Source organism: Temnothorax nylanderi, unplaced genomic scaffold (genome assembly GCF_030848795.1).
Source record: "Temnothorax nylanderi isolate EJ_2023f unplaced genomic scaffold, tnyl_v1.0 TNYL_tig0006_pilon, whole genome shotgun sequence".
NCBI lineage: Eukaryota > Metazoa > Arthropoda > Insecta > Hymenoptera > Formicidae > Temnothorax > Temnothorax nylanderi.
The window spans coordinates 3127571-3153983 of record NW_027249068.1 but is presented as its reverse complement, the minus strand read 5'-3'; the positions used below and the strand labels follow the sequence as shown (position 1 = coordinate 3153983).

The window sequence follows — 26413 nt, the reverse complement described above, 5'->3', positions numbered from 1 at the left end:
CTCATATTATCTCATTAGTTAACATGAGTTAACCATAGATCGTTGTTGTGGACCTTATTTCTTGTGTGGACCTTATTTATTCGTCTACGTCGCGCTATAATATAAACATTTTATTCTAATCCTACGTTTTGTAAATATTATTAAAGTTTGTTCAATATGTCTCTTGATTAAGTGGGTAGTCTAATTTTTTATATTTGAGAGAGAAAGCAGATTTATAAAGAATTAATTTTGTGTGTGTGTATGCACACGTAAAAGGTATCCCGATCTCTTCTTGCCTTCGGCCTCTTTTAACCTTGCAAGATTCATATAATAAACGACATCTATTTGTCGCGGTTATCACTGTTTTGATTCGTAAATATTGACGCCTTCTGCGGTTCGACGTGCCATTATCATTCTTATTCGATATGTTATAACGACGAGGTGCGATACGATATGCCGTCCACGTCGCCACAAACTCGTGAAAACCGGCATTGTTTCATCGAGGAACGCCAGAGTGACCGTGGATGGTACGCCGCCAGAAAGCTTTATCGTGTCGTTTGGCAAAGGCAAAGAGTGACGGCGCGGGCGTACCGTCGCGTCGTCGTCGACGTTGCACCTCCGGTTAGTCTGCGGACAGGTCCAGGTATCCTAGAGGCCACGGCAGCCTCTATATCTCTATATCTCTATACCTCTATACCTCTTCCTCGGTCTGGTCCATCGCTGTCGTCTCTGCAGCGTCATCCATATACTCTCTTACACTCGCCGCTTGTTCGCTCGCGTTTCCGCACGCGAGCAAGGTGGAAAGGGAGAGAAGAGGGGCAAAGACGCTTTTAGACACGGAGCGTCCACGAGCGTCGCGATGCCTTGAGGAGCAGTAGTCGCGTATCTTAGCTTCCACTTTGCCGGCTCACACGGGCAACTTGTAACGTTTGCGTTCGATTTCGACGTCTATCTACGAACGTCATATTGTTTTACCCTGTTGTTTTACCTCTCGTAATGACCTCGCTATCTGGAGATATCTGGAGTTTCGTAGGCTACGCCAGTGAGAAGAAATTTTCGTTTGCAGTATCTCTTCAATTTCCACTGATCTTACTAAACGAGATTTATTCGAGTATTATTCGAGTCGGCGCGGAGCTCTTTAGCTAGCCGCTATTGCCGCTATTTGGATCATACGTCGCGTAATAGGTATAAGCGGCTTCTCGTTAGCCCGAATTTCCCTCGTCGAAGCCAGCCGCGTTTGGCATTCGATCGTCTAGTGAGTTTAGTCGTCGCTCGCCCAGCAGTGGAATTATCATCGTCGCCATCCCTCAGATCGATTCTCGTTTCGATCGATAAAGTTTTACCTCGGTGATAAAGTGTTTAAGTAAAATGACGTACGTTTGCCTTGTGCGAAGCGTATTTGTTTCGCTCGAATGTGCCCTGCAGTGAAAGGTGAGATGATGGTGAAGGTCGCTGATCGTCGCGAGTGAGTAGAAAAAGAAATATATACGCGCCTATGCCGGCTGGCATGGTAGAGTGACCGAGTGGTCGGACGACGGGGTGGTGGACGGCCGTGGTGGACGCGGACCGTCCCTATTGTGCACGACACACCGGAGAGACACAATTCCGCGAAGGTGGTTCGCGTGGCGAGACGGGACAAGGACGCGACGATGGCAGAGCGTCCTGGTGGAGGCAGGAGACGCTCGCGTCGCGACAGTGCGGACACCGCGAGTTCGATACGCGGGACACCGCCTACGTCCAAAGACCGTCGAACTAAACGGTCCGGCAAGCCCGTCAAGGAGCGATGGCTGCTCACCAGAAAGACGTGGCGATACATGGCCGATGCCGGCCGACGTCTCATCCCCGACGGTACCCACAATCGCCCAGAGGACATACCGAAGATCGAGCAATACTTTCAAGAGGTATGTCAGAAAGAACCGCGCTTTCTGCTCTGGAGGAAGGCCTCGTATCCCGGCAGTCTGGGCTTTCGCGCCCAGCGACGCCGCAGACAGATCCAAGGCGGCAGCTGCCGAACCCAGGCTAGCTCGGCCGACGAGGCCGATGACGTTAGGAGCTCGCCGCAGAGCTTCGTCCTTTGCGCGACCACGTCTGGCAAGTTTGATCTGGCGAAGGCGAAGAGAGAGTGGTTGCTGACGTCAGGCGGGAGCAACGACGGCGGTGGTGAGGGCGGTGGCGGTGGCACCGACTTTGGTGGCGACGGTGATGGCGACGACGGTGGTAGCGCGCCGTCCAGTCCGATAACGCGTCGCAAAACACCTCAGGAGGACACCGAGGCCAAGGAGCTGGCCGACATGCTACAAAAGTACCTGAACATGCAGGGTGACGCGGCCAGTCCGACGAGGATGGCCGTCGAGTCGCACGGGGCAGCCCAACGGACTGAAGGGAAAGAGCCCTTTGACTATCGTAGCCTGATAGATAAGCTGCAACAGCATCTAAATACGATTGTTGCTCAAGCTAAACGTGAGCAGGTCTCTCCTAGTCAGGGTACTTGCAGGGGGAAAGATGCCGTGGTTCCGGCATCCATGTTGCCATATCAGGGTGATTATGTTCATAAGTCGCTAATGGAGACGCTGAGTCGTTATTACGGCAAATTATCTTCTCGGGAGCACGTTATATCTGATATATTGACAGATCGAAAACTCCTCGAAAAGCTCTATTTCGATCTGAGATGCACCAGAGGTTTCAGGGGACCTCGAGCAACCGGGGCGTACAGCTCGCCATCCGCTCGATGGTGGGCTCACGAGACAAGTGGGACGTCTACCAAAGAGTCTAGTAATCGATCACCCAGAAGGGACCCGATCTCACCACCGCCTCTAATCGCTGTTCAAGAACCTAGCACCGACCGGAGCTTTCTCGATAATGGCGTGCAAACCGACCCGATTTCTCAAGATGTCCTCGACACCTGTCTATTGGAGAAGGAAAGGGAAGAATTGTCGCAAAAGGAGCAGATGTCACCCAAGTCCAGCGGACGAAGACGCAGTAGCGTCGACAACGACGACGTATCACCGTCCGTGAGTGACACCATCAAGAGGTATCTGCGGATGGCGCGGAAGAAGTCCATGGACGCGGACAAAATCGATCGATTTAAGCGGGTCAATTATGATCGGAATTTACGTAACATCAAAGCCAAGGGTGAGATTACCAAGCCTGGCGACGACGACGGCAATAACAAGGGCTGCCAGACGGAGGACAATTGGATGGTACATTATCGTGAGATGTCCTCTTCCGGTCCCGGAGCCTTAGCCGGAGAGGTCCCGTCCGAGAATTTATCGGATGCTGATACGACGACGTCTCCGCCAGTCAGCAGAAACGCTAGTTCCCGAAGCAGCATCGATGCCGGTCTCGGTTCCGAAGAGGCCTCTTTCACCCTCGTGAAACATCCCCATCACCATCAATCCTTCCTATCCCATCTCTTGCACGGTTCCAACTCGCATAAGGATAAGCCGCATTCGGCACCCGGTTCGCCGGCACTCACGTCATCGTCCGCCAATTCCGCAGGTGGCACAGCGATGCAGAAGAGCAAGTCCTCGAGTAGCGTGGTGCATCACGGCAGCCGGCTGGTGGCAAAGAAGATTTGGCGGTCCAGGAGCAAGAGCACATCGAGGGCGTCGCATCAGCCGTCCGCGTGGACTCCTCAGGTGAGTCTTCTTCCACTTGTATATACATAATTGTTGATTACTTTAGCATACCTTTGGTGTAATCACAGCAAAGAACGTGTGCACGGTGTAAAGGAGTTTTAGACCACAATCTTTTTTATCTTTCTTTACATTATATCTTATATTTCTATTTATAAGCAGGCTTCGAAATTCTTGAGAGGTGCAATTTAATTTGCAATAACTAATTACATTTTCAACTCTTTCATTAATGAAACCTTAACAACTGCTCGTGTTTATATTCTAAAAGAACCTTTAACGTTAAAGATCGAAATTTTGGTATTTTCATGAGAACGGTCTCTTTACGTATAATTCTGATAACGAAATATGATATTTTGGACTGATTTTAATTTTTCAACTTCCTCCAGAATAATAAAGACACCCAGTTTTTCATATTTGTTGAGTGTAAGCAGAACTGGAGAAAGTCCGGCAGAAAGTCGCACAATACGCGCGCGCGCGCGCGTGTGTGCTGTCGAAAACTATTTCAACTAAAATAAATATTTAATTAATAAAATAGTTTGTTTTCATGAAATCGTTAAAATCGGAAATATACATACATTCTCCTTCGTGTAATTCTGATTTTACTGAATATAGCGGTAGTTACATTTATAGCGTAGAGTTATGTGTAGAATTTTCTTCACCATTTGTGATAAGATGCGACAGCTGAGAACAGAAATGAATTGCGTCTTCTGGAAATTATATTTAATATATCTCGTAGACTTTCCAATGAACTATAGCGAGCGCATTCTTTGGCGTCTCCGCGAGATTAGCAAAAAGCTTAATAAAAAGGAACAGTAGATATCATGAATTTGGCATAGACCTGCATTTTCGTAATGGCAACTTTTGGCGGTGGTATCCATGCTATGTACTTGAAGCAGGAATATCTTTTGAAAGAGAGAGCACGAATAAGATTCTGAATTATAAGGGTATTTGTCGAAATTGGCAATTGGTGCCTACGCTATTTTTAGAGGAAGTCTTTTTCTTGCAAATTAATTCCAGTATGAAAAATTATTTATAGTTATTACAATGTACTAAATATTCTTTATAAACGTGGTAAAGAATAATACTGCGAGCATGTCTCCCTCCCTCCTTCTCTTTCCATTTGTTCGCAATATACGTTATATTACAATATAATCTTCAATTTTGTAAAAATATGTTTGGAAACAATCCGTTTAAAATAACATGCCATTATTCACATGTGTATCTAATATGAAAGAAAGAAAATTCCTAATATACATATTTATATTCTTCTCCGTATTTGCCTTTAGCGGGTCTCTAATTTAAACTATCATTTATAATTTAAATAATGATGATAAATGTCTTGAAATAAATTTTATTAAGGGCAATTTTTTTCACATTTATGTTTAACTTTATTTTTAAAATATAATTTAAATTATACTTTTTTCAAAGTTTATAGTTTATAGAATGTTTTTTTTCCATGGCGAGGGAGCTGTGTATCGGTATGTATCTATATAGGTATGTACTGTATTCGATAATCATACGATTCTTTTTTTTTTTTTTTTTCGTATGAAGAGAAAATGTGAAAGAAGAAAAAAAGGGGGTCGACCTTGTGGCAGACATTCTCGTTAAGCGGTAAGCGCGATAACCAATTTAGGGCCTCGGAATTTCGCTGGCGCCGCCAGAAATAGTCAGCCAACGCGTGCGCGCGCGCACAGCGATGTGTATATAAACTATACTTAAATCCTGCTGCTGCTACTACTACTTACTCGGATATACCCACACACTAAAATCAAAGTCTATTACCACCGGCACGTCCATGCTATTCTCATGTGGCGTTTCTCCGTTATTCCACACAACGAATAATACATCACGGAATCGCAAAGGAAAAAGAAATCGTCTCTCGTAACATGGAAAATTGAATTTACTTAGGCCACTGAAGTACACTGTTCAATGTGTCAGTATTTATAATCAGAATTAATTTCTACTTAAAGAGGAAATATATTATGGAATGTTTGACATAATCAATAGTTAAATATTTTCAGATATACATATATATATATAATATATATATATATATATATATATATGTATATAAATCCATAAAATTTTGACATTTTTAGCTATTAATGGGTATTATTTTTACATCTTATAAGAGATATGTCATATATTGATAGTAGACATATTTGAGTAAACAATTTCTCTGGCTTAAACATGATATTATTTATCTACTTATCATTCGATGTAATTTAAACTTGGCTCGATTCTGCTATCTTAAAAACACGAGCGAAATATTCAGACAATTTCGTCTCTCGCAAGATTAACTCGATCTTATCCATGAAGCGGAAGGAAAATGTTAGGAGTTATGATCCGTCATATTGCATCTCCTCGTTATATTTTGCGTTTCCTGGACATTACCTGCATATCTCTTTATCTGTGGAGTGCATGAGGATTACCGCTAGTCTATTCTGAAAATGTTATGAGACATATATATATTGTGTGTGTGTGTGTGTGTGTGTGTATAGACATAATTATATTAACTATTAATAAACAAGAATATATCGCGATTCTAATACGTTTTAAATTCGTCCAAGTTATGAAACCGCTGTCAAACGAATCGACTAATCGCGATAACGCTGAAGATAAATTGCGGAACTTAGGAGCTACGGATCCATCTCGGTGGCGAGTTCATAAATTTTAATTCCACGGTTTTACATGATAAGATTAATTTGAATAATCGTTGCATGATAACGAGGAGCGCCAAAATGCCGGAATTAAATTTTGTTCAGAAATCCTGTCGCACGACAAGATATTTTGCGCTTAATACCGCGCTCAGTTTATACGCTATATACTGTCTCTCTCGTCGCGATGACATGCTAAAAATTCATTCAAGATCTGTCAAGTATAATTCACGATAGCCAGCCTACCTTATATTAAATTCACTAGAGAATGCATCATTTCTTTTCTATCGCAGGGAAAGTGTACATGGGCAGGCACAGGGAATCGGCGTGTAACTCTACAGGATACATCGTTGCGAACACTGTCCGATATTGAGAGGAAAGTCCTCTGCAAGGTAGCCGTAGCGAAACTTCAAGCTCTCAATCTGGGTGTACATATTAGACCACCGAGCGGTAAGTAGTCAATCGAAAGAGCTTAATAGGAATTTCAATAAGCTACGTACAAAGTTTTTTTTTTACAAAAGAACAAAAAAAAGACAATATCATTTGCACAATTTATGTATATTTTTTAATTGCCTCCATTATCGAATGATATCCACTTCGTACAATCTTCTTGAACGCTCTACATCTACATCCGCGCTCCGTTCCTTGAAATCCTCGGAAGGAATTTCTTCAGCACATGCAATTCCATTAAGGCCATCTGCGTGCCATGTTGCGTTAGTCCGTAGAATATAGTTAATATAGTTGCTTCGGAATAAAGGCGAAAGAAAAGAGGAAACTACGTCCAACGAAATTCCTGGCGTATTTAAGCGCGCGGCGGCGCGGCGCCCGCTGGCTTTTATTTAACAAACAGCGATGAGAGTCATGAATTTCTTGGATGCTTTTGTATGTCCTATAGAATCGAATCCTTATGCTTTCTCGTCAACGCTGCTGCAGTATACGATGTAAGTCCGTGACGTGAAGCTTCTTTTATTTCCTTTCAACGTAATTTCAACGTCAATTTTTTTAGCTGTTATATTTTCTTATATTTTTATGCTCGAGGCAACTTTTCTTGTGTGCCAAAATTTAAAAAATTATTATATATCTAAATAAATTTCTTTATTAGATGATTAGATTAGTCTTAATTTAAACTTAATTTAAAGGAATGATATGTAATAGAAATATGGAAAAGATTTAGAAAATAATCACGTAAAATAGAAGAAAATGTAAAAAAAAATTTTTATTTACCTACCTTTTTAATCAGATAACTCAAGATTGATTAATTTCACGTTGCATTTGAATAGGACATGGTTCGATATTACGTGCACATATAAAACAACTTTTATTTCTTTAAAAAACTTAATTTTCAACCGATCGACCACCTTCTTACAAGGATTCGAATAATAATAAGAGTGGGGGGGGGGGGGAATCTCGTAATCTATAATATCTTCGTTATGTGTATCTAATTGTGAGACATTACTTCGAAATCTATCGCGAAAGCATCATTCGGCTGTCGCGTTTCAACTCCAGATGATTGACGTGTTTATGACCGCGAGTGTTCGCCCACAGTGAAGTAATCACTTGAATTTCTCCTCTTGAATGGTGCCTCCTCTTTCGTGAGCCTATTTGTGATAAAAGCGAACGAGAGAACCTAAATGCAATTAAAGCTTTGTCATTGTATTATAAAATAGAACGACTATAACTGCATATAATAGAAATACGAGTAGAGATTGGAAAGAACTTTCCCCGCATAAATCGTTCTTAGATTGAACCCACTAGAACTTTGACTTTATTCGTTACTTTTCATCAAACACATATCTAGCCTCCGTAATAATCTCTCAATAAAAAAAAATTAATATGATATTTATTGCTATTTATTTAAACTTATTATTTGCTATAATTAAATAATAAATGTTAATTTTCGTATTCTATTATTTGAAAAAAACGTACTTTTTCGTTTTGTGTTATCGCCAATATCATAACATGTATAATACAGCTTTTATTGTATTGAAGTCGAAAATATATAAAAAATTATTATTGAGTGTTTTATGACGATATTACTATCCAAGTACGGTTTTATGATGAAATTAAATTTTAAAATGCATCATTGGCATATAGTTCTAATATTAATGAAGCGATAAAAGAGAAGTAAATATATTTATGTAAAGCTGGATTTCTATAGCTAATTACAAATTAGAAACGTAATTAATCACAAAGTGAATGCTATTGTATTATGTCAAAAACAAGAAGCAAAATTCACGGGTTTCATAAAATGTGTGTGTATGTGTTCCTATACTGCGTATATATTATGCCGTCAGCTAAAATTTTTATACCAATTTTTGTAAAACTGAATTTCGGAACTTCTGCTTTTAATTACGCGGATTATATATTAATCATATGGTTATATAAAAGGCCATATAAAAAGGTTATATAATTATATAAAAACATAAAAATAATTCACATCATTTAATTATATTATTGTGAAACCTCCTCTTGTTCTGTCTTATTCGATATTTATTAAATCAGCTTTTAGCTACAATTGACTTTTAGCAAAGATTTCTTTTAAAATAGCTGCTTCTTATTAATTATTCCGCCAAGACAAAAGTAGACAATGCTCTTATTTTACAAATAGATTGCATAAGTAGTGAATTGTATTAAAATGTAAACGAAATGTGTCTCGGAATACGAAATTTGTGAGGTTGTTCTCTCTGTTTCCTTTCAGAATCGCTCGGCGCTGGGTCAGTGACCACGAAGCCAAAGAGACGAGCGTATTTGCTAAAAAGGAAGGCTCTTACAACAGGCTTCTTTGACAATAAAGGGAAAGATGAGAAGGAAAAAGGTAAGTATAAAGCGCCAATTTCTATTATTTGTGCCGCCCGCGCCCGCGGCTACAGACTTGTATTTTTATCGCGTTGAAAAACGATGAAAGATCGAGAATAAATGGTGGCGTTATTCATATCGCCGACCATATTTATCTCTTTCAATTAAAGGTCTTTTCGCGAACGAACGAGCTACAAATTCCATAGATATCATTCGATATCTGTGCAATTTATTTATAAGATAATATCGTAGAGACAAAGTATTGCGGTCATTAGGTCATTGGAACAAACGCCTGGGTTCAACGAAACGTTGTGCCCGGTCAACGAGCTTATCCAATCGCCTCAATGAGAATCTAAATATTTCTTTTATGGACGTACCCACAAAAGAAATTAAGTAGAGCATCACAAATTTTAGAGTAATTCGATCTTTTATGTGACTCTTGCTAACACTAAGTTTAATCAGTTAATTATCCGTAAGGATTATTTACTTTTTATTTACTTCAATTAAACAAATCGGGAACGAGCGTGGCCTATAGTAGACAGCGCACTGGTCTATTGAGCCAAAGGTCCCGGGTTCGATTCCCGGTAGAGCTAGGAAAAAAAAAAATTATATTTGCTCGTTCTCCTCTCGGAAGGCAATGGCAAACCACCGAGAGTATTCTTGCCATGAACACTTCTCTAAAATAGTAGCCGTTCGGAATCGGCGTTAAAACTGTAGGTCCCATATACAATGTGTATAATCTACGTGCGCAACACATGTATATGAAGAGAAGTCACCACGCTCGGACACGAGTAATAGGTACATATGATGATGAAACAAATCGGCCGTGACTTGTTATATTGTTTTTCTATTAATTGATAAATTTTAATTTATACTTGTTAAGACAAGTTATAAGTTATACACAAGTTGCAAATAATTTTTAATTGACGCAAATAAATTTTATATATATACATATATATATAACGTCTAATATATAAAATTGCTAAAATTCTTAACATTACTTATAATATGAGATATAATATTTGTAGAATATATATACGAAGTGCAAATTTGTTGCTTAACACTTTGAGTACCAAGCTGATTTCAGCATTGAAGTTAATAAATCTAATATATTATATTAATATTTTATTACTTTTTTTAATGTTATAATAAAATTTCTGTTATTTCTTTAATGTCTTAAATGTTTAGTAAAATTATTCTTAATCGGATAAATAAGACTGTCACTTACAAATGCATGACGGGGAATCTTTGCGGAAATTTACGCGTCCGCGTCACTCATTGCCCGACATGGGTGACATAACACTCAAAGTGTTAACAAGTAATAATTCGTGCAAAGATTATCGCGATATGATTAGAAAAGTTTCTTGACGAACTTAGACAGACAAAGAAAGTAACGGTAGAAGCAACTTTTTCGCGTCTCTCTTTATTATGATTTATTTATTTATTTATTTATTTTCTTATTTTGTCTTGCCATGCAAACTGTCGGAATTTATTTGCACATGTAATGTAAACTAACGCTACGTTTTCTTTTTGCTTCTTCCAAATAAAATGTATAATAATAATGATGTCATTATTTTATGGATCTATATTTCTTCTTTGTAAAGATATTATTTGTATGATTCTCAATTTTCGATACAGGAATATAATTAAAATATTGAATTATGAACAAATGAATTATTCTAGTTATACAGCAAGAGCTCAGAATTTATCGAAATTGTGGCGAGAGGGTAACGAATCATACAAGGACATTTATTCGATCGAAGCAATAATTAAGATGTGCGCAGTTATATAGAAAACATAGAAAACCGCGTATTTAACGGACGAATAATTTATGGCGCAATTATTTATTTGGAGAATAACTAGTTCAGTTATTTTCAGACAGACGCAATAGAACGCCGAAGTTCGAGGGAGTGCTCGCTCTATCACTCGATACGTTTACGACATTCCTGTGCGTATACGTATGTATATATGCACATGATATATATATATATATATATATATATATATATATAAATCTATACGGCACACAAAGACAAATATTACTCTTGGGACAAATATCTAATCTATTTTAGTCGACTGTTTGTAGCCTCGTTACTTCGAATTCCATGCTTGGTCATTATGAAAAGTAAGTCAAGTAAACCACTTGCTAAAAACATTTGCCAAACACATTTATTTTAATTTAATCGAATAAAAACTTCTTTTAGCAATTATTGTTTAGATAATAAAAACAAGTAAATAAAACAAAAGCAACTAGCTCTGATGGCCTTGTTATTATGTTAAAAATACAATAAAGAAATTATATCAGAAAAATAATGTACCATGAAAATTTCACCGTGAAAGTTCACCGTGGAAAAGTCTGTAAAGAAGCGCAGATAGCATTATACTATTCGATCCATTCTGCGGGACTTTTTGCGAAATATAAATTGAAGATATTTTTGTAGATCATATGCCAGAATCACATGTATAATCTTTTTCGTCGAATATTCTCATATCGGCAGAATGATTATCGCCTGGTGTATCTCCCGCGTACCTACCCCATAACATGTTCGCTCTAAGCTTCAGCTCTCATTCCGTCTCATTGCAGCGAGTTAATTATGCACTCTGTAAGTGCACGATTACGTTCTCGACACTATTTATCCTGCACTTTCGCATTACTCTAAATCAATATTTTTGTTTGCATTTAAAAACAACAGAAAGAAAAGATAAGCAAAATATAAGAAAAAATTAATTTTCAAATATTAACAAAAAATTAACATTAAAATCGAAGTGTGAGAATGAGTAATTTTATGAATGAGTATTTTTATCATTGTGCTATATCTGTTAACTCGATGCCCAACCAAATTAACTTGTAAAATACGTTGTTATTCCGATAATCCAATAATCGGAACAAAAAATCGGAGCATCTACTTACAATTAGTTACGTAGAGGTGGCAAAGAAGGGGCGTATTAGCTTCGGCCGGCCAGGCTGGTATGAGACACAATTTCGTCGTCTAAAATTAGTCAGAGAGTGCTCGGTAGCGGCACATATTTCCGCATATATCAGGTTTATTTGTGGTTCGCGCGCGTTGAGTACAAGCGCCCATGCATAGGGACACCAGACGTCAATCGGGAGACTCTCTTTCTCTTCGCCAATAAAGTGCTCTCACTCCCTTTAATGCACCACCCTTTAGTGTCCTGTTCGAGCAACTGCGACTGCGACTGCATGCATCGCGCGACTTATAAGCCATGAGCTAAAATTTTATCTTTAAAGTATACAAAAACGGAATAGATACATATATTTATTTGTCCTTGAGATAAAAGTTACGAGACGTTGTGCTTTTAAAAGATAAATCAATCCAATCTTTTACTTTATTAACCCTGTAATAAGAAAAGAAACAATATTATTTATACATTATATAGAAATAATATAAAAAGTTGTAGATATTGGAAGAAAATTAATAAATAAAGTAAAGAAAAAAACAAAAAAGGAACAAAAATTATAATAGATGTCTACTTATATGCGATGTAAAAGATAAAATATATTCTCTCTCTCTCTCTCTCTCTCTCTCTCTCTCTCTCTCTCTCTCTCTCTCTCTCTCTCTCTCTCTCTCTCTCTCTCTCTCTCTCTCTCTCTCTCTCTCTCTCTCTAGCTTATATCTTCTGACTAGTCACGAGCTGAACTAAATAGTTATAATGTTTTTTTGTCTGACATTAATTCCATTTTATGTAATATATCTTAAATAATTGCATACGAAACATTTGGTAATGCTAAAGTGATATATTAAAAATGAAAACTAGAATTAGATTTTAATAAATTGACAAACAAGATTAAATTACTGACTTGTCACGTAATAGAAGAGTTTACAGAAGGGGCATAAATAATCACGATCGTATTGTTTTGACAAATTAATCCTTCTTAAACATAAAACAACACCAGGGAATTCAAATCCATAAATTTTATTCCCAAAGTACGTTAGTGTGATCTAAATACACAGAGATAAACCAAGTTGCATCTACATATAAATATACCTATCAGGAAATGTCAATTACTTAAACGTGTGTGTGCAACAAGATACACCGAGGATATTTATACACGCAATGCCCATATGCTCGCACTCCGCGCGTCTAAATACGTACCCAACATCGCCGGACCTATCGTACGGGGGTGGCAAAGTGTTGACGATCGATGCCGATCGTTTCGACACTTCCAAGAAGAGGCTCGTTCTCTTCGCACATTGTAGTAAGCGTAAAGTGCCTCGTGTTCCGCGTATTCGAAAGGCACGTTTTGTTAAGTTTTGAAGTGAGAAAAGCCGAAATGGCCCAGATCGCGGTCTATAATCGGACCAGTATATAGGGACCTGCAGTATATGCGTATACGATTCGTTACCTATCGGTTTTCTGACTTAAATTAATAACATATTAAATCACAAGTAATATCGAAATGTTAGAAAGATTACTGTTATTGGGAATCACTCGACGTATGAAAAGTGATCAGTGCGTGCCTTATCGAATTGGCAACGAATTGACGATTTCGATAAACACATTTTGATAAAGGAGTCTTTTACGTGAATGCGAATTGCCAGAATAGTTGGTGAAATTTCCTTCGTTTCTGATATTATAATATAATCGAAAACATACCAACGTAGATGATCGTGCGCGTGATCCTCAATGGGGGCGAGAAGGGAGGGACTCGTTACAAATGTGCTTTGAATTACTTGACTTTTATACCACGATCGATGAGCGAGGCAGACGTGGGCAGATTACGGAATCCCCGTCTGCCTTCAGATCGCAACTTTGCGTCTTGTGGAATACGTTTTTGGCGGCGATCTGAAAGGATGCGCGCAATACCTGGTAGGTGAAACGTTGATGCTAATTAGTAATTACTGTCACGTTGTACACGTCATTTCTAGGCACAGTCTGCTTCCTCTAGTGTCAGGAATCGAGTCGTTAAAATATCTCAAGCTGTATTGAATTAGCGGTATTAATGCAGAAAGTCTGGATAATAATAGCAATGGTAAAACTCAAATATTATAAAATTACTGTGTATGTTTATGTTTAAAATTAATCTGAAATCATTAATAAAACAATAAATATATATATATATATATATATATATGTATATATAATCTTTATTAAAATAGAAATCTCCTATGGTTAAAAATTATATTAAAATTAAAATTAAAATTAAAGTTAAAATTAATTAAATATCCTAACCTTATAATTCTTTTTCTTTATAATTTATAATAAAAAGTTGGCGTTACTCTTGCTTAGGGATAAGTCTATTTGATTAATTACAGTATTTCCTATACTGTAATTAATTAGCTCTTTCATCGAATAATTCGCATTTTGAGAAAACACATACTTAATTGATTAAAAGCATTATTGTATCGTAGTACAACGAACTGTTATATACAATAATTTCGTTCACGAATGTCGTTCTCGTTAATGAGCGATCCAGCGTCTGTTAAATATCATATCCATATCGATATCGAAGTTTGTTTACACGCATGAAATACGCACGCCAGTACACAGGGCACACGCAAATTTTCTGTGTCCATGAATATAAAGCGCAGCTGACCGCTCGCGTAGATCAGATGAATCTTGATTCTGCTTGCTAGCCAAGCGATCAACGAGATAATTATCCGGAAAAAAGATTTACTGTATATACGACTGTTTACGATGAAACCGTATATATAAAATAAGTAACTAATGTGTTAATAATAAGCATAGCATTAGCAATAATTATCACGATTTATAAGACTATATGGTAAATGTTACAATTACGCATATTATAGAGCATACAACACATTAAATATATATCTAGATTTCAATCGTATTTTATTATTTACTTATTTACAGTGTAATTACAACTGAAACATTAAACAAATCATCAACAAATTTTATAAATCGCTTTTGATAGAGAGACATGTTGAGAAAAAGAAATAAAATCTTTGCCATCACTATGTTCATATCAAAATTAGTGTATACTAATTCAAACAGAAATTTAAGATATTCGATAAGAATCCGAATATCACATCTATAATAGTCATATTCAATGTTGTTAAATATTGACGACATAACATTCTTTAACGGAAAACGCAAAGTTTACTTATATTATAGGTATTATGTACCTAAATTAAACTAGAAAGTCTCAAGTCGAAATTATACAAATTCCTAAAATTTTTATCTACTTTGTTGTTCGCAGACGTCGCGGGTGGTCTAGTGTTTGGTATACCGCTATCGCAGTGCGTAGAGAACGATAGGATCGCTAGAATCGCCGCTGGAGAGGTCACCGATGTCGGTTGCTTAAGCAGAAGTAGTCGGCACGGTAGTAGGGCCAGTTTCTCTAGCCTTATAGAAACACCAACGACTGTCACAGCGAAAACGGAAGAGGTAAGAAATTATTAGAAAACGACTCAGGATAAGAGTTTCCTTTCTTTTTTCTTCTTTGAGAAAAATTCTTCCTATACAAGCAACTGTAATATAATCATCATGATTATTTCTTTAAGTTTTAAAATAAATCAGTTAAGTGCTGATACAGTTAATGAACTGATATTAGTTGGATAATACTTTTTACTAGTATTTTTGTTGTATTGTTATTGGGTATTACTTTTACTACAATGTGAAAGAATTGTATTGTTAAATATATTATGTAAATTATTATATAAATGTGGGATACCAAAAGTTAGTTTGACTTTCATATATATCTTGTACAGTTTACATTTGTGAAATTTTATATTTCTACAGAGAGATTACATCTACCATATTTATACCTTTTTGAATTTTAGTCGATTGTTGATCAATGTAACTTTGACTCCATGTGATATCTGTCGTCAAGCATTATCTATTTCTAATAGTATATTGTGCGCCAAGGGGCGAAAGTAGCTTTCGCCTCGAGGTGCACACGATATTTTTCACAATACCTTTACGGAAAGTTCGACTTCCATGCCTAGAGAGAGGGCGAGAGTGGTCAATTTCAAGCCAGGGCTTACTTTCCTCCCTAGGGAGGAAAGTGGTTACTTTCCGCCCGCAATGCCGCCCTGGCGTGAAATTGGCCGGTTTCGCCCCTCTCTACAGGCATGGAAAGTCGAACTTTCCGTGGAGGTGTTGTGAAAACATTTTTTATTCTTATTTCTTGTGAAATGGGATATTTTTTAGTTGTTTTATTAAAGCTCCTGTAGTAATAATAAGTAGAAATGTTCGACGAGAGAGAGAGAGAGAGAGAGAAATATGAGTATTCGCAACTATACGTCGCGATTATGTATCACTTCCATCGTTGTTAAAGTCGTTGACCTGTATTACTTACGAAAGTTTCTTTCGAGTGGTAAAGCTTGGCAACTGATCGACCGACCATTAAAGATGCGCCGCGAGCGACGGACAAATATAGAAACGTAAAATAGTATTATATATATATATATATACACAAAGCACACAATTTACACAATTCTTAGCTCTTGTAATAAACATGAACAAGCAGACGACTCACAAGAAACGCATCTACAACGTCTCTTTAGAAAAATGAAAGGCAATCTTATGTACGATTTTATGTAACCAAGTATTAAAACTAGAATATAAAAATTAATTTGAATAACGCCCAAAATTGCTAGTACATCGAAACATCGATGCGCGACGTTTTTCTCGGCGACGTCATTGCTAACGACATCATTCTCGTTACGTCATCGTCGCAGCCGAGGTAAGCGGTTTATCGATGACTATTTACGACACGGGCCAGATGTCGAGCTTGCAAGTGGTTATTTTTCGACAGATACATCTAATCGACAACCACGTATACGCACTTATCATACGTTCCGTCTTGCTCTTAAGACGCGTCATCGGACTTCTTATGCTATTCTAACGTGACGATAATTAATTTCGATAATTAAAAATATTAATAAATTTTGATTAAAAAAAATATTTATATGTGGAAGCTAAAATTTTCCTATTTTACATTTAAAACTGTCCTTATTCAAAACTGACCACGCCTTTGAGTATGAACCTGAGTGAAAATTGAACAAAAGCACCTTATAGTAAAGAGTTTGCCCTGTAAAACCTTTTTTAAAACTTTTTTTTACGTTAATTATTCGCTGAGTAATTACAGTTTAAAAATGGGCAAAAATTTACTGACAAAATTATATATAGATATGCTAATGGAATGTTGTATACGCTACCTATACATAAGGATAAAATTACACGTAGAAAGCAGACATCTCTATAATATATCGGTATCTATAATTTATTAATATCTAACTGAGAGAGTTTATTCGAATCACATACATTAAATCAATTATTTATAGACGCTTGACAAAAAAGGATGAAAGATAAAATAAAGATAAAAAGTTATAAGCTATAATTTTAAGCATATAACAAGTAAGAAATAATTCACATAAAAATAGTATATTACTTTAATGCTTGTTTTCACCAACGTCGTTTAACTTGAACCTTAGTTCAATTCACTCTTTGTCTGTTTCTAAGGGAGACTGTTAGAAAGAGACAAAGAGTGAATTGAACTAAGGTTCAAGTTAAACGACGTTGGTGAAAAAGGGCATTAAAGTAACAATAAAATGATCAAACAAAACAAGAAATATAGAAAAAATTATAATAAACTTTAGTTAATTCAAAAGACAATAAGAAAATAAGAACAAAGTAATATTTTTTTTTAGAAACGCAAATAGAGAAAGAGAGAGAGAGAGAGAGAGAGAGAGAGAGAGAGAGAGAGAAGTAGAAATATACGAAAATAAAATATTTTATATCGAATTAGTCAAGATAATTGATCATGGGAATGAACCAGTGCGCAACGTAACCAGAAATTGATGTATCGCTTGCACTTGAAATTTTTACAACCAAGAACTAAATCAGCTGTTCACGGGACTCGAAATATCTATGCTTCATCGGCAAAAATAGCACCAATATATTTTATATCTGTAATATCTCTACCGCCTTCGCACACATGCGTTACGGTTTACTTCCAGTTAATCCGATTAAAGATATTAACCGATTAATCTACAGTGAGAAGAAAAATAGATCAGTTTCATAATGTCAGCAACACCAAAGTTTTTATAACTAATTCTTATTATGCAAAAAAATTGTGATTTAATAACGATGTTTAATTTAATACATAAGACGTTATGCAAAGCGGCATAAACATTATATTTATCGTTTGGTCATATTCGTAAAATTTGATAAAAGCGGTTTTTATAAAAAAGAAAAAATTTAATGACAAAAGTTATTTTAATCGGAATTAAGTTAAGTTTTGTCCCTTATATTTAGAAAATGTGAAAAAATTTGGCAAAAATCGAAATATTTTAAATGTAAAAGATATCGTCAAAAATTTAATTCATCTATCTCTATACCGTCGTTTTTCTTGGCATCTTTGCGCCAGACCACGCCTAACACGGTTGATCGATCGTCTATATGCGACACGAGAAGGACGACATAGAATTCTCGTGCCGACGTCACGTGTGTCTCCCGCGTTCGAGGTGACATCATAGATCAGAGACGCAAATAGAAAGAGAACGGGATTACTAATTTTAACCGCAGATTAATTAGGAACTCTCAATTTTACGAGGAACTTTATTTTACCATTCCCATCAAACGGTAGCGACGGTAGCGATCCGTCCACTAAAACCAATAATTACGGAATGTGCTTTTTTTATATATATGCTATAGCGTATCGTTTGTGTAAATAAATTTGCGTGTCATTAAACGTGAGGAGACAATATCTCTTACGTTCCTGTACATAAGATTGGACGTTTAATTTTATAGACCACGCGCATCCAAGGCTGTCCTTTTGTTTTAAATTTGATACGTAGTCTATTTTGAAAATAAATTGTACATGTACATTCAAACATCGGAGACACATATTTAGGTCTTTTACAATATATGTATATTGAAAAAAGCCAACAGTATATTTGCGGATCTCTAATTTCTGTTCTCGTGTATATCTTTCTTCTTCTTTCTTATACCTTTTATTTCCTATGTATTTATTTTCTCTCTTATATTATACAAATGACATTTTCTTTTATTTCGAACTTCGGTCGCAGGAAGGTTCCTGCGAGTCCCTGTCGTCGAAAGGTGGTGCCCTTACAGGAAGCGATTCCGGAGTGCTCGAGTTGAGTGACAGTGGCGGAGGATGCCCTGCCAGTGAATGGGACATGGTACCAGGTATCGTGAGGCAGTGCATTAGACACCTCGAGGTCACTGGTCTCCGGACGCTAGGTGTGTTTCGCGTGTCACCCTCGAAAAAAAGGGTGAGGCAGGTATGTGATGTTTTCCTTTAATAATGACGAGAGGAATTTTCGTATTTAATTACCTCAATACTCATCTCGGAAAGAATATTAGCAATAACTGTATGACACGATTTTTCTTAACGCAAAAAATATTTCAAGACAATTAAGTTTATTTATACAATACAATGTGCGATCAGTTTGTAGTGTGGTTCTTTTAGTTTTAGGTATAATAATTTTTACTATTATATTTTTCTTTAAAAAAAATGGGAAAAGTACAGGTACAGGTATAAATTTACATACGAGTATACATGTAAAAACTCAACATTTTCATTAACAAGAATTAAATGTGTTCGATGTGCGCTCTCAATCACTGTTATTGGGTTAATGTGAGCTTAAAGACGTTCTCCGGTCCTTATACTAGAGAAAATCGATTTTCTTAGGATTTTCTTGAAACTGTGAATATACGTTAATTTAGGTGTGCTTTATGCGTGGTATAAATTTCAGTACCACTTCCGGTATAAAAAATAAAGATACTGAGCCTCAAAGTTTCAACTTTTACTAATGAAAAGGTTTTCCAGGCCAAACGGTAAGAGATACGAGGTTGGCCAAGAGGACCAAAGTTGCTCCTCTCGTCGAGTTCTATAAGGAAAAAATGCCAAAACTAAAAAAAATTAAATTAAAATTTTTTTTTGAAACTTTGAGGCTCAGTATCTTTATTTTTTATACCGGAAGAGGTACTGAAATTTATACCACGCATAAAGCACACCTAAATTTACGTATATTCACAGTTTCAAGAAAATCCTAAGAAAATCGATTTTCTCTAATATAAGGACCGGAGAACGTCCTTAAATTGGAAATTGGCAATTTTTTCAGATATTATATATTTTCTTTTAGAAATAATCGGCAATATCGGATTTTCTCCTAATTTCTTCTTAATGCCATTACAATCACCAATGGAAATTAAATATTTAGGCATCACAAACGGAGAATCGATTACCCCGATATAAAATATAAATTATATGACGATATAATTAATACATATATTTTTATTTTAAGTAACTCTAATGATTATATTATATCTATTACATTTTCAAGTCACCACTTAGCAAATTTCTTCTGAAAGGTATATCTGTGTTTCTTTTGTGCTAATTTTAAACGTGACATTTCCATAATTATTCCAGTTAAGAGAGGATTTTGATTGCGGTCGGGAGACGAAGATAGGTCCCGATCAATGTCCCCATGATGTAGCTACCCTCTTGAAGGAATATTTCCGTGATCTGCCAGATCCCTTACTTTGCAGGAATCTATATCAAGCCTTCGTGCACACTCAAAGTAAGCAAAAGTCAGATTTTAATCTGACATAAGCTGACGTCACTTTTCTAGCTTGTTTTTCGTAATCCAATCCCGACAGTGTACGCTGTACGCGTAAACTTTGCATTGCCGATTCAAAATTTGCTTGCGTGCTAAGATGTCGATCATTTCCTGTAATTTTTTTCTACTTTGCAATTCCAATTTGAATTTTTAATCTTCCAACTTGTGTTCGGCGGAAGCGTGACAAGCGAGCTATTTAAATATTTTCCAGAAATCAGAAACAGGCGACTACAGCAAGAAGCTTTGCAGCATCTCATTCAACTTCTACCCACACCCAATCGCGAAACTCTCTGGGCACTTCTCAACTTTTTGAGCGTCGTTGCAGCGAATAGTGAGGACCAAAAGAATGAGACAGGAGAGTGGATCCCAGGGAATAAAATGGACACGACGAATCTCGCGACTGTCAGTACCGCGTGGCATTTTTCAACTTTGATTTCTTTTCAATATATATTCCGTTCCGTTTTTTGGACTGCGCGTTACGCTTCGATAATTTCTCTCTCTCTCTCCCCCCTTCCCCTCCCCCTTCCCGACTAAAATACGTAATAAAAATTCTTTATCAGTCGAAATATAAGTACAGCAACGAAATTTTAAACGGTGACGATGAGAGTTCTCACATTTCGAATTCACTTTCCTTAATCCTGTACTGTTAAGAGCACAGTCGAGTTAACTTTGACCAAGAAAATTCTTAACAAGAATAAACTTCGATTCTGTTTCTATAATTGTTATATTATATAAGATTCCGCAAATGTCAATAGTATTTACGTCATTACATTGTGACGAACATTCGTGCCGAAATGTGTGATTAATTAATTCGATTAATTAATTTGAGCTGATATGCATTCTTGGCTACCATCAATCATTGCGATCGTTACGAAAAAATCAAATTACATTAGGAATCGATATGTCAGGTTGGGTGATGTACAAATTAAAAACGCTCGATCACGCACGTTTCAGGTTTTTGCGCCAAATATCCTGCATTGCGTGAAGCCCGGTCAAGTGAGATCGGAGGTCTCAACGGAGAGGGCCGAAGAGAGAATAGATGTGATAAACGTGATGCGAGCACTTCTGGAACACACATCGACATTGTTCACGGTACCAGCGGCGCTATTGGATGAAGTATACCAGCACATGATGGATACTCATCCGGCGGAGTTGGATATCGCCCTGTCTCGTCGCATCGAAGAGTGAGTATCACATTTATTCGTTTATCATCATTTTTTTCAGCTTGAGCAATTAATTTACGATTAATAATCATGATAAGCACGTCCACACTTGGATTGTTTTATATATTGAATTATTATAGTTAAATAATATCTGGATAATATTTTACAAAATACATTTAAGTTATCAAAGGTCATATACTGATGTATTTTATAGTTCTGAAGTTAAGAATATTGCCAAGTAAGCGAACAATTATCTATTAATCTGCACATTCTGTATCCATAAAATGTTTTATTGGTATATTTTTGATAAAAACACTTTTTGAGTCGTGAATTTTTGTTGTAAAAATTTTGAGTCAAGAAACCTCCTCTATGAGCAGCGATCGATCAACACTGTCAGGGTTATGAGATAATGACATTCTTCGTATATTTGCGGCCTTACGAATCGTAGACAAAAAGTTTAAGTAAAATTCCATACGTGCTTTTTCAGGCAATGCGGAGATGAAATAGACCCCTGTAGCGAGACGGAGACGTTCTCGGTAGAAGAGACGTTGACTATGTCGACGACCACTGCGACAACGACGACGAAAAAGGTGCTATAAATTCCCATATTTGTTATCTGTTTACCTGACATTGTAATATTCGGAATTAATTCGCTGGAAAAATAAGAGATTTTGAAAAAGATTTTATGAGTGTCACTAAAGACTATATTATAGATAGATAGAATTTATTTATTTCAGCTTTTACATAGCCAGGAAAGGACTTGGTTTACAATTAAATCTCACTAAAGACTATATTGAGAAGCATGTTGTGAAAAGAGTGTAACTAGAAAATTTAGGTAAAGAATAGCACCTAACTCTAAGTTTATTACCTCTCTCTCTCTCTCTCTCTCTCTCTCTCTCTCTCTCTCTCTCTCTCTCTCTCTCTCTCTCTCTCTCTCTCTCTCTCTCTCTCTCTCTCTCTCTCTCTCTCTCTCATGCGCGCGCGCCATGAAAATCCGCTTTAAATAAATAAAACTGCATCTAAACTCTAAACCATTCATACTTCAGACGCTTCAATCATGTATCAAGTTGTAGGTACATATAATATATATTTTAAAACTATACTACATTTTTTACACGTATATGCATGATATTATATTTATTAAGAATGTACATATAGCTATTTATAGCAAAACTAATCTATTTATATTAACTATTAACTTATGATTTTGCGACATTTGAGACACTTAATTTTTTAATCCTAAAAGTTATTTTATAGATATACAATAATAAAACAACAACTTTGAACTAAAATACTTACAATAAAATTTTAAAAAATTGAATATTTTGAAATAAAAAACTAATATAACATTTATTGGATTTAGCATATATTAGCATAACTGATACAATTATAATAAAATATAACTTTTAATTAATATTTATTGTCAATGGAAAATTAAGGCATTATTTAAAAGTTAAATATATCATTATTATTAGTTTAAACATTATTTTAATAGTTGTTAATGTATTACGTGTCAAGTGTCTACTGGAACGAGAACGTTTCTTTTATTTCAGATGTGGACGAGAGAACAGTGTTTACATCAAACCGCGGGTGTCGGCGGTGATATTGGACCAAAGCATCGGCGACCAAAAAGACCAGGAAGTCGAAGGAAGGAGGAGGGCAGGAGCAACAGTGTCGATAGCGGATCGAGTGAGGATCCGTCCGATCCTCGGCGAAGATCTTCGCCGATAGTGATTACCGCCAGTCTCACCATACCCATGTCCGACGCGTTCACCTTGAACCTCGACGACCCGGACATTCCTTATATCGAAGAAACACCAAGGCAACCAAGCGCTCCTCCGAGACGACAGAGGCAGAGGTCCATTTCCGGTTGCAGCGAAGGTTCGTGTCAATCGTTGCATATCATTTGATATTATTGCAAAATCAAAATATATGAAATTCAGTAGATGTATGAAAAAAAAAACGTCAAGAACAATATAAATTATCAAATGTAGTCATCAGTTTTTAATGAAATTGGCCCCCTAAAGAATAATTTATATGTGACATTGATCCGTGTTATTTCAATAATTAATTTAATTTTAAGTCAATTTTATAAAACACAAACACAATAAAATTACATCTCGTGGTAAAATAATAAATTAAAGAAACAAAGTTTCTGTTATTTCAACCTAACGTTTCCGCTTTCAGGAGGAAGACACGGAAGTGACAGTGCCGTGGGTTCCTCGGCGACCCTGTCGGGCGATCAGGCGTTGAGTTCCCCGCCCTCATGGGCGTCATCGCCTCCAGCGAGTCCCGACAGCGCGGTCACCGCTGTTTCATACATCCCGGATCAGCAGGCGGTTCTCCAGAGAGTCTCATTCACGACCTCGAGCGAGGTAAGGCAGGTGAACAGATCGACTGGCCAGCAGGAAGCGAGTAGAAGTACAGCGGTACCGTACACACCAAGCATCACTAGCATCGGTGGTGCTGTTTTGAGGTGAGTATCCTGTATATCCTGTTGCCGTTGCTCCCTGTTGCTCCCTGTTGCCCCCTGCTGCGGTTAGCTCCTTCCGCCCCTTCCTCTCTTCACATTAAGCTCTTTATTATTGTGAGAAAGCAGCAGTCTTTGCAAAGTTTTGCACGGCTTGCTCGGATAAAAAACTGAATTATTGCGACGAATTGAGTTATTTATTGAGATTGATGATGCATTATAGATACACAATAGAGAATCCTTCCTTTATACAATTCGCCGTATATACCTCGACTTTTATAATCTTTTATTATCTATTCTGCTACATACATATTGTACTTTTTCAAGACGTACGTCTTCTTTTACGAATGTATAAAACGTTTGAGACAACCGGTTGTTTTATATGATTCTTTTGCAAGACGATAATTTAAGTCGGAAATAGATAGAAATTTGTGATTAAAATTATGTGAAATTATTATCTCAAAATTTAATTAGTACTATAATATATTATACATGTATGTGTAGATATTTATAGGAATCTTGTATTTCATTAACTACATTAAAATCGTCTTATGCGGTCAACATTACTGAGGAAACGAGAGAGAGAGAGAGAGAGAGAGAGAGAGAGAGAGAGAGAGAGGAGAGAGAGAGAGAGAGAGAGAGAGAGAGAGAGAGAGAGAGAGAGAGAGAGAGAGAGAGAGAGAGAGAGAGGGAGAGAGAATGTGTGTGTGTGTGTTTGTAATACAAGTATAAAGATTAAGTAACTCCAATTTTACATTAGAAAACATTTCGTAGCATCTAGCAAAAGCCAAATTGTTGGTGGAAATTCTGCGAGTATTCTGTACTATAAATTGTAAGTAACTAACGCGAACATGCACTCGTGTGATTCAGGTCCAAGACCGCCGATATCGAAAGAATGCTGCAGATCTCGCGATCAGATGTCGATCCCACAAACTTACAAACGAGCAAGAATTCGACGGTGACCTCCGGCGAGAGTAAGAAGTACACCAAGAGGCGATACACGGACTCGAGGCATCAGACGCGTCATATACCTGATGCCAACACCCTGGCTGGCAAGACACCACTTGGCATTACACCCACGTCGGCGGTGACGCCTTCCTCCTCCGCCTCCGCGGCAGTATCGACGCAGAAGCAACGCGTGCCGGCGCAACCGGTGTGGAAGAGGCGAGAATTGATCTCCAGTGCTCCGAAAGATAGGGAGGGATACTTTTAACTTATTATCTGCGATCTGCGATTATGCAATATCGAATCGAGATTTAAAATTAGTTGTCGAATTAAAACTTTGGGCGCAAATTCCGATCTAAATCTATATGTATTATTATACGTCGAATTATTATACGATCATTCTATTATAATGTTTTGCTATCTCCGAAAAAAGAATTCATTTACCATTCTTCATTCGATGGCACATATCAAGCAAATTATATCACTTTCGCCTAGTACATACACACAATCTCGAATTTCGATTCGATAAATGGGACAGTCACTGCCGATCAGGCGTGGCCTGGAAAAGTGTTCCTTAATATCGCGAGATATTTGTTGGTTCCTAGACTAGTGCCGTCCTCGTGTTCGCGAAGGATCTCCGTGACGAAATGCGCATTCTCGTTTCACGACGGGGTCGACAGGGTTTTATCGACCCTTCGGTCGGACGGACCTTGACAAAGTTAAATAACAGGTACTCGAAAGAACAAGAAAATTGGCGTGAAAATATACATAGAACATTATCTTATACCTCTCGCGATAGAAACATTAATTCTCGTGAGCTTGGTGTCAGCCTGAAAATTATTATCTTCACTATATCTGTACTTACCTGAAGGCACATGATGGCACCTGATGATAGCGGTGAGAAATTTGAAATTTATTCGTCTTTTCTAATTTGTCTTCTCTACGACATAATTATTATCGTAAATTGTCGTGAGAGACGCATGCGTTAGATTATATTATCAGTGTCGTTAAGTTTTCTTTTCCAGTGTCTGTAAGTTAATAAATAAAAGTTAATTTTTTTACAACTGCGTTGTCTTATTCCAATCAACCTAATTGTAAATCAAACCCACTTGATAGACAAGATAAGAAAAATTCGAATACTCTTAAATCCTTTTCCTAAATTATTGTTATATCATAAAACATTTCAATATAT

The 26413-nt window shown here is 37.0% G+C and overlaps 1 protein-coding gene across 1 annotated transcript; it reads left to right on the top strand.

The window, feature by feature from the left end:
* The first annotated feature begins 711 nt into the window (after positions 1–711).
* On the top strand, positions 712–26285 carry Rhogap102a (Rho GTPase activating protein at 102A). Its single transcript, XM_071718196.1, has 12 exons — positions 712–3617; positions 6565–6721; positions 8970–9086; positions 15252–15439; positions 19087–19302; positions 20454–20604; positions 20855–21045; positions 21598–21827; positions 22294–22396; positions 23360–23687; positions 23994–24282; positions 25147–26285. The coding sequence occupies exons 1-12, from the start codon at positions 1629–1631 to the stop codon at positions 25487–25489; spliced, it is 4302 nt and encodes a 1433-aa protein (XP_071574297.1). The 5' UTR covers positions 712–1628; the 3' UTR covers positions 25490–26285.
* Positions 26286–26413: the final 128 nt, after the last annotated feature.

Bases quoted from the DNA above. Each gene is read 5' to 3' on its own strand.
- Rhogap102a (XM_071718196.1), top strand. From the start codon at position 1,629: ATGGCAGAGCGTCCTGGTGGAGGCAGGAGACGCTCGCGTCGCGACAGT. The intron at 3,618-6,564 runs GTGAGTCTTCTT...TTTCTATCGCAG, and splicing joins CGTCCGCGTGGACTCCTCAG to GGAAAGTGTACATGGGCAGG. The intron at 22,397-23,359 runs GTGCTATAAATT...CTTTTATTTCAG, and splicing joins CGACAACGACGACGAAAAAG to ATGTGGACGAGAGAACAGTG.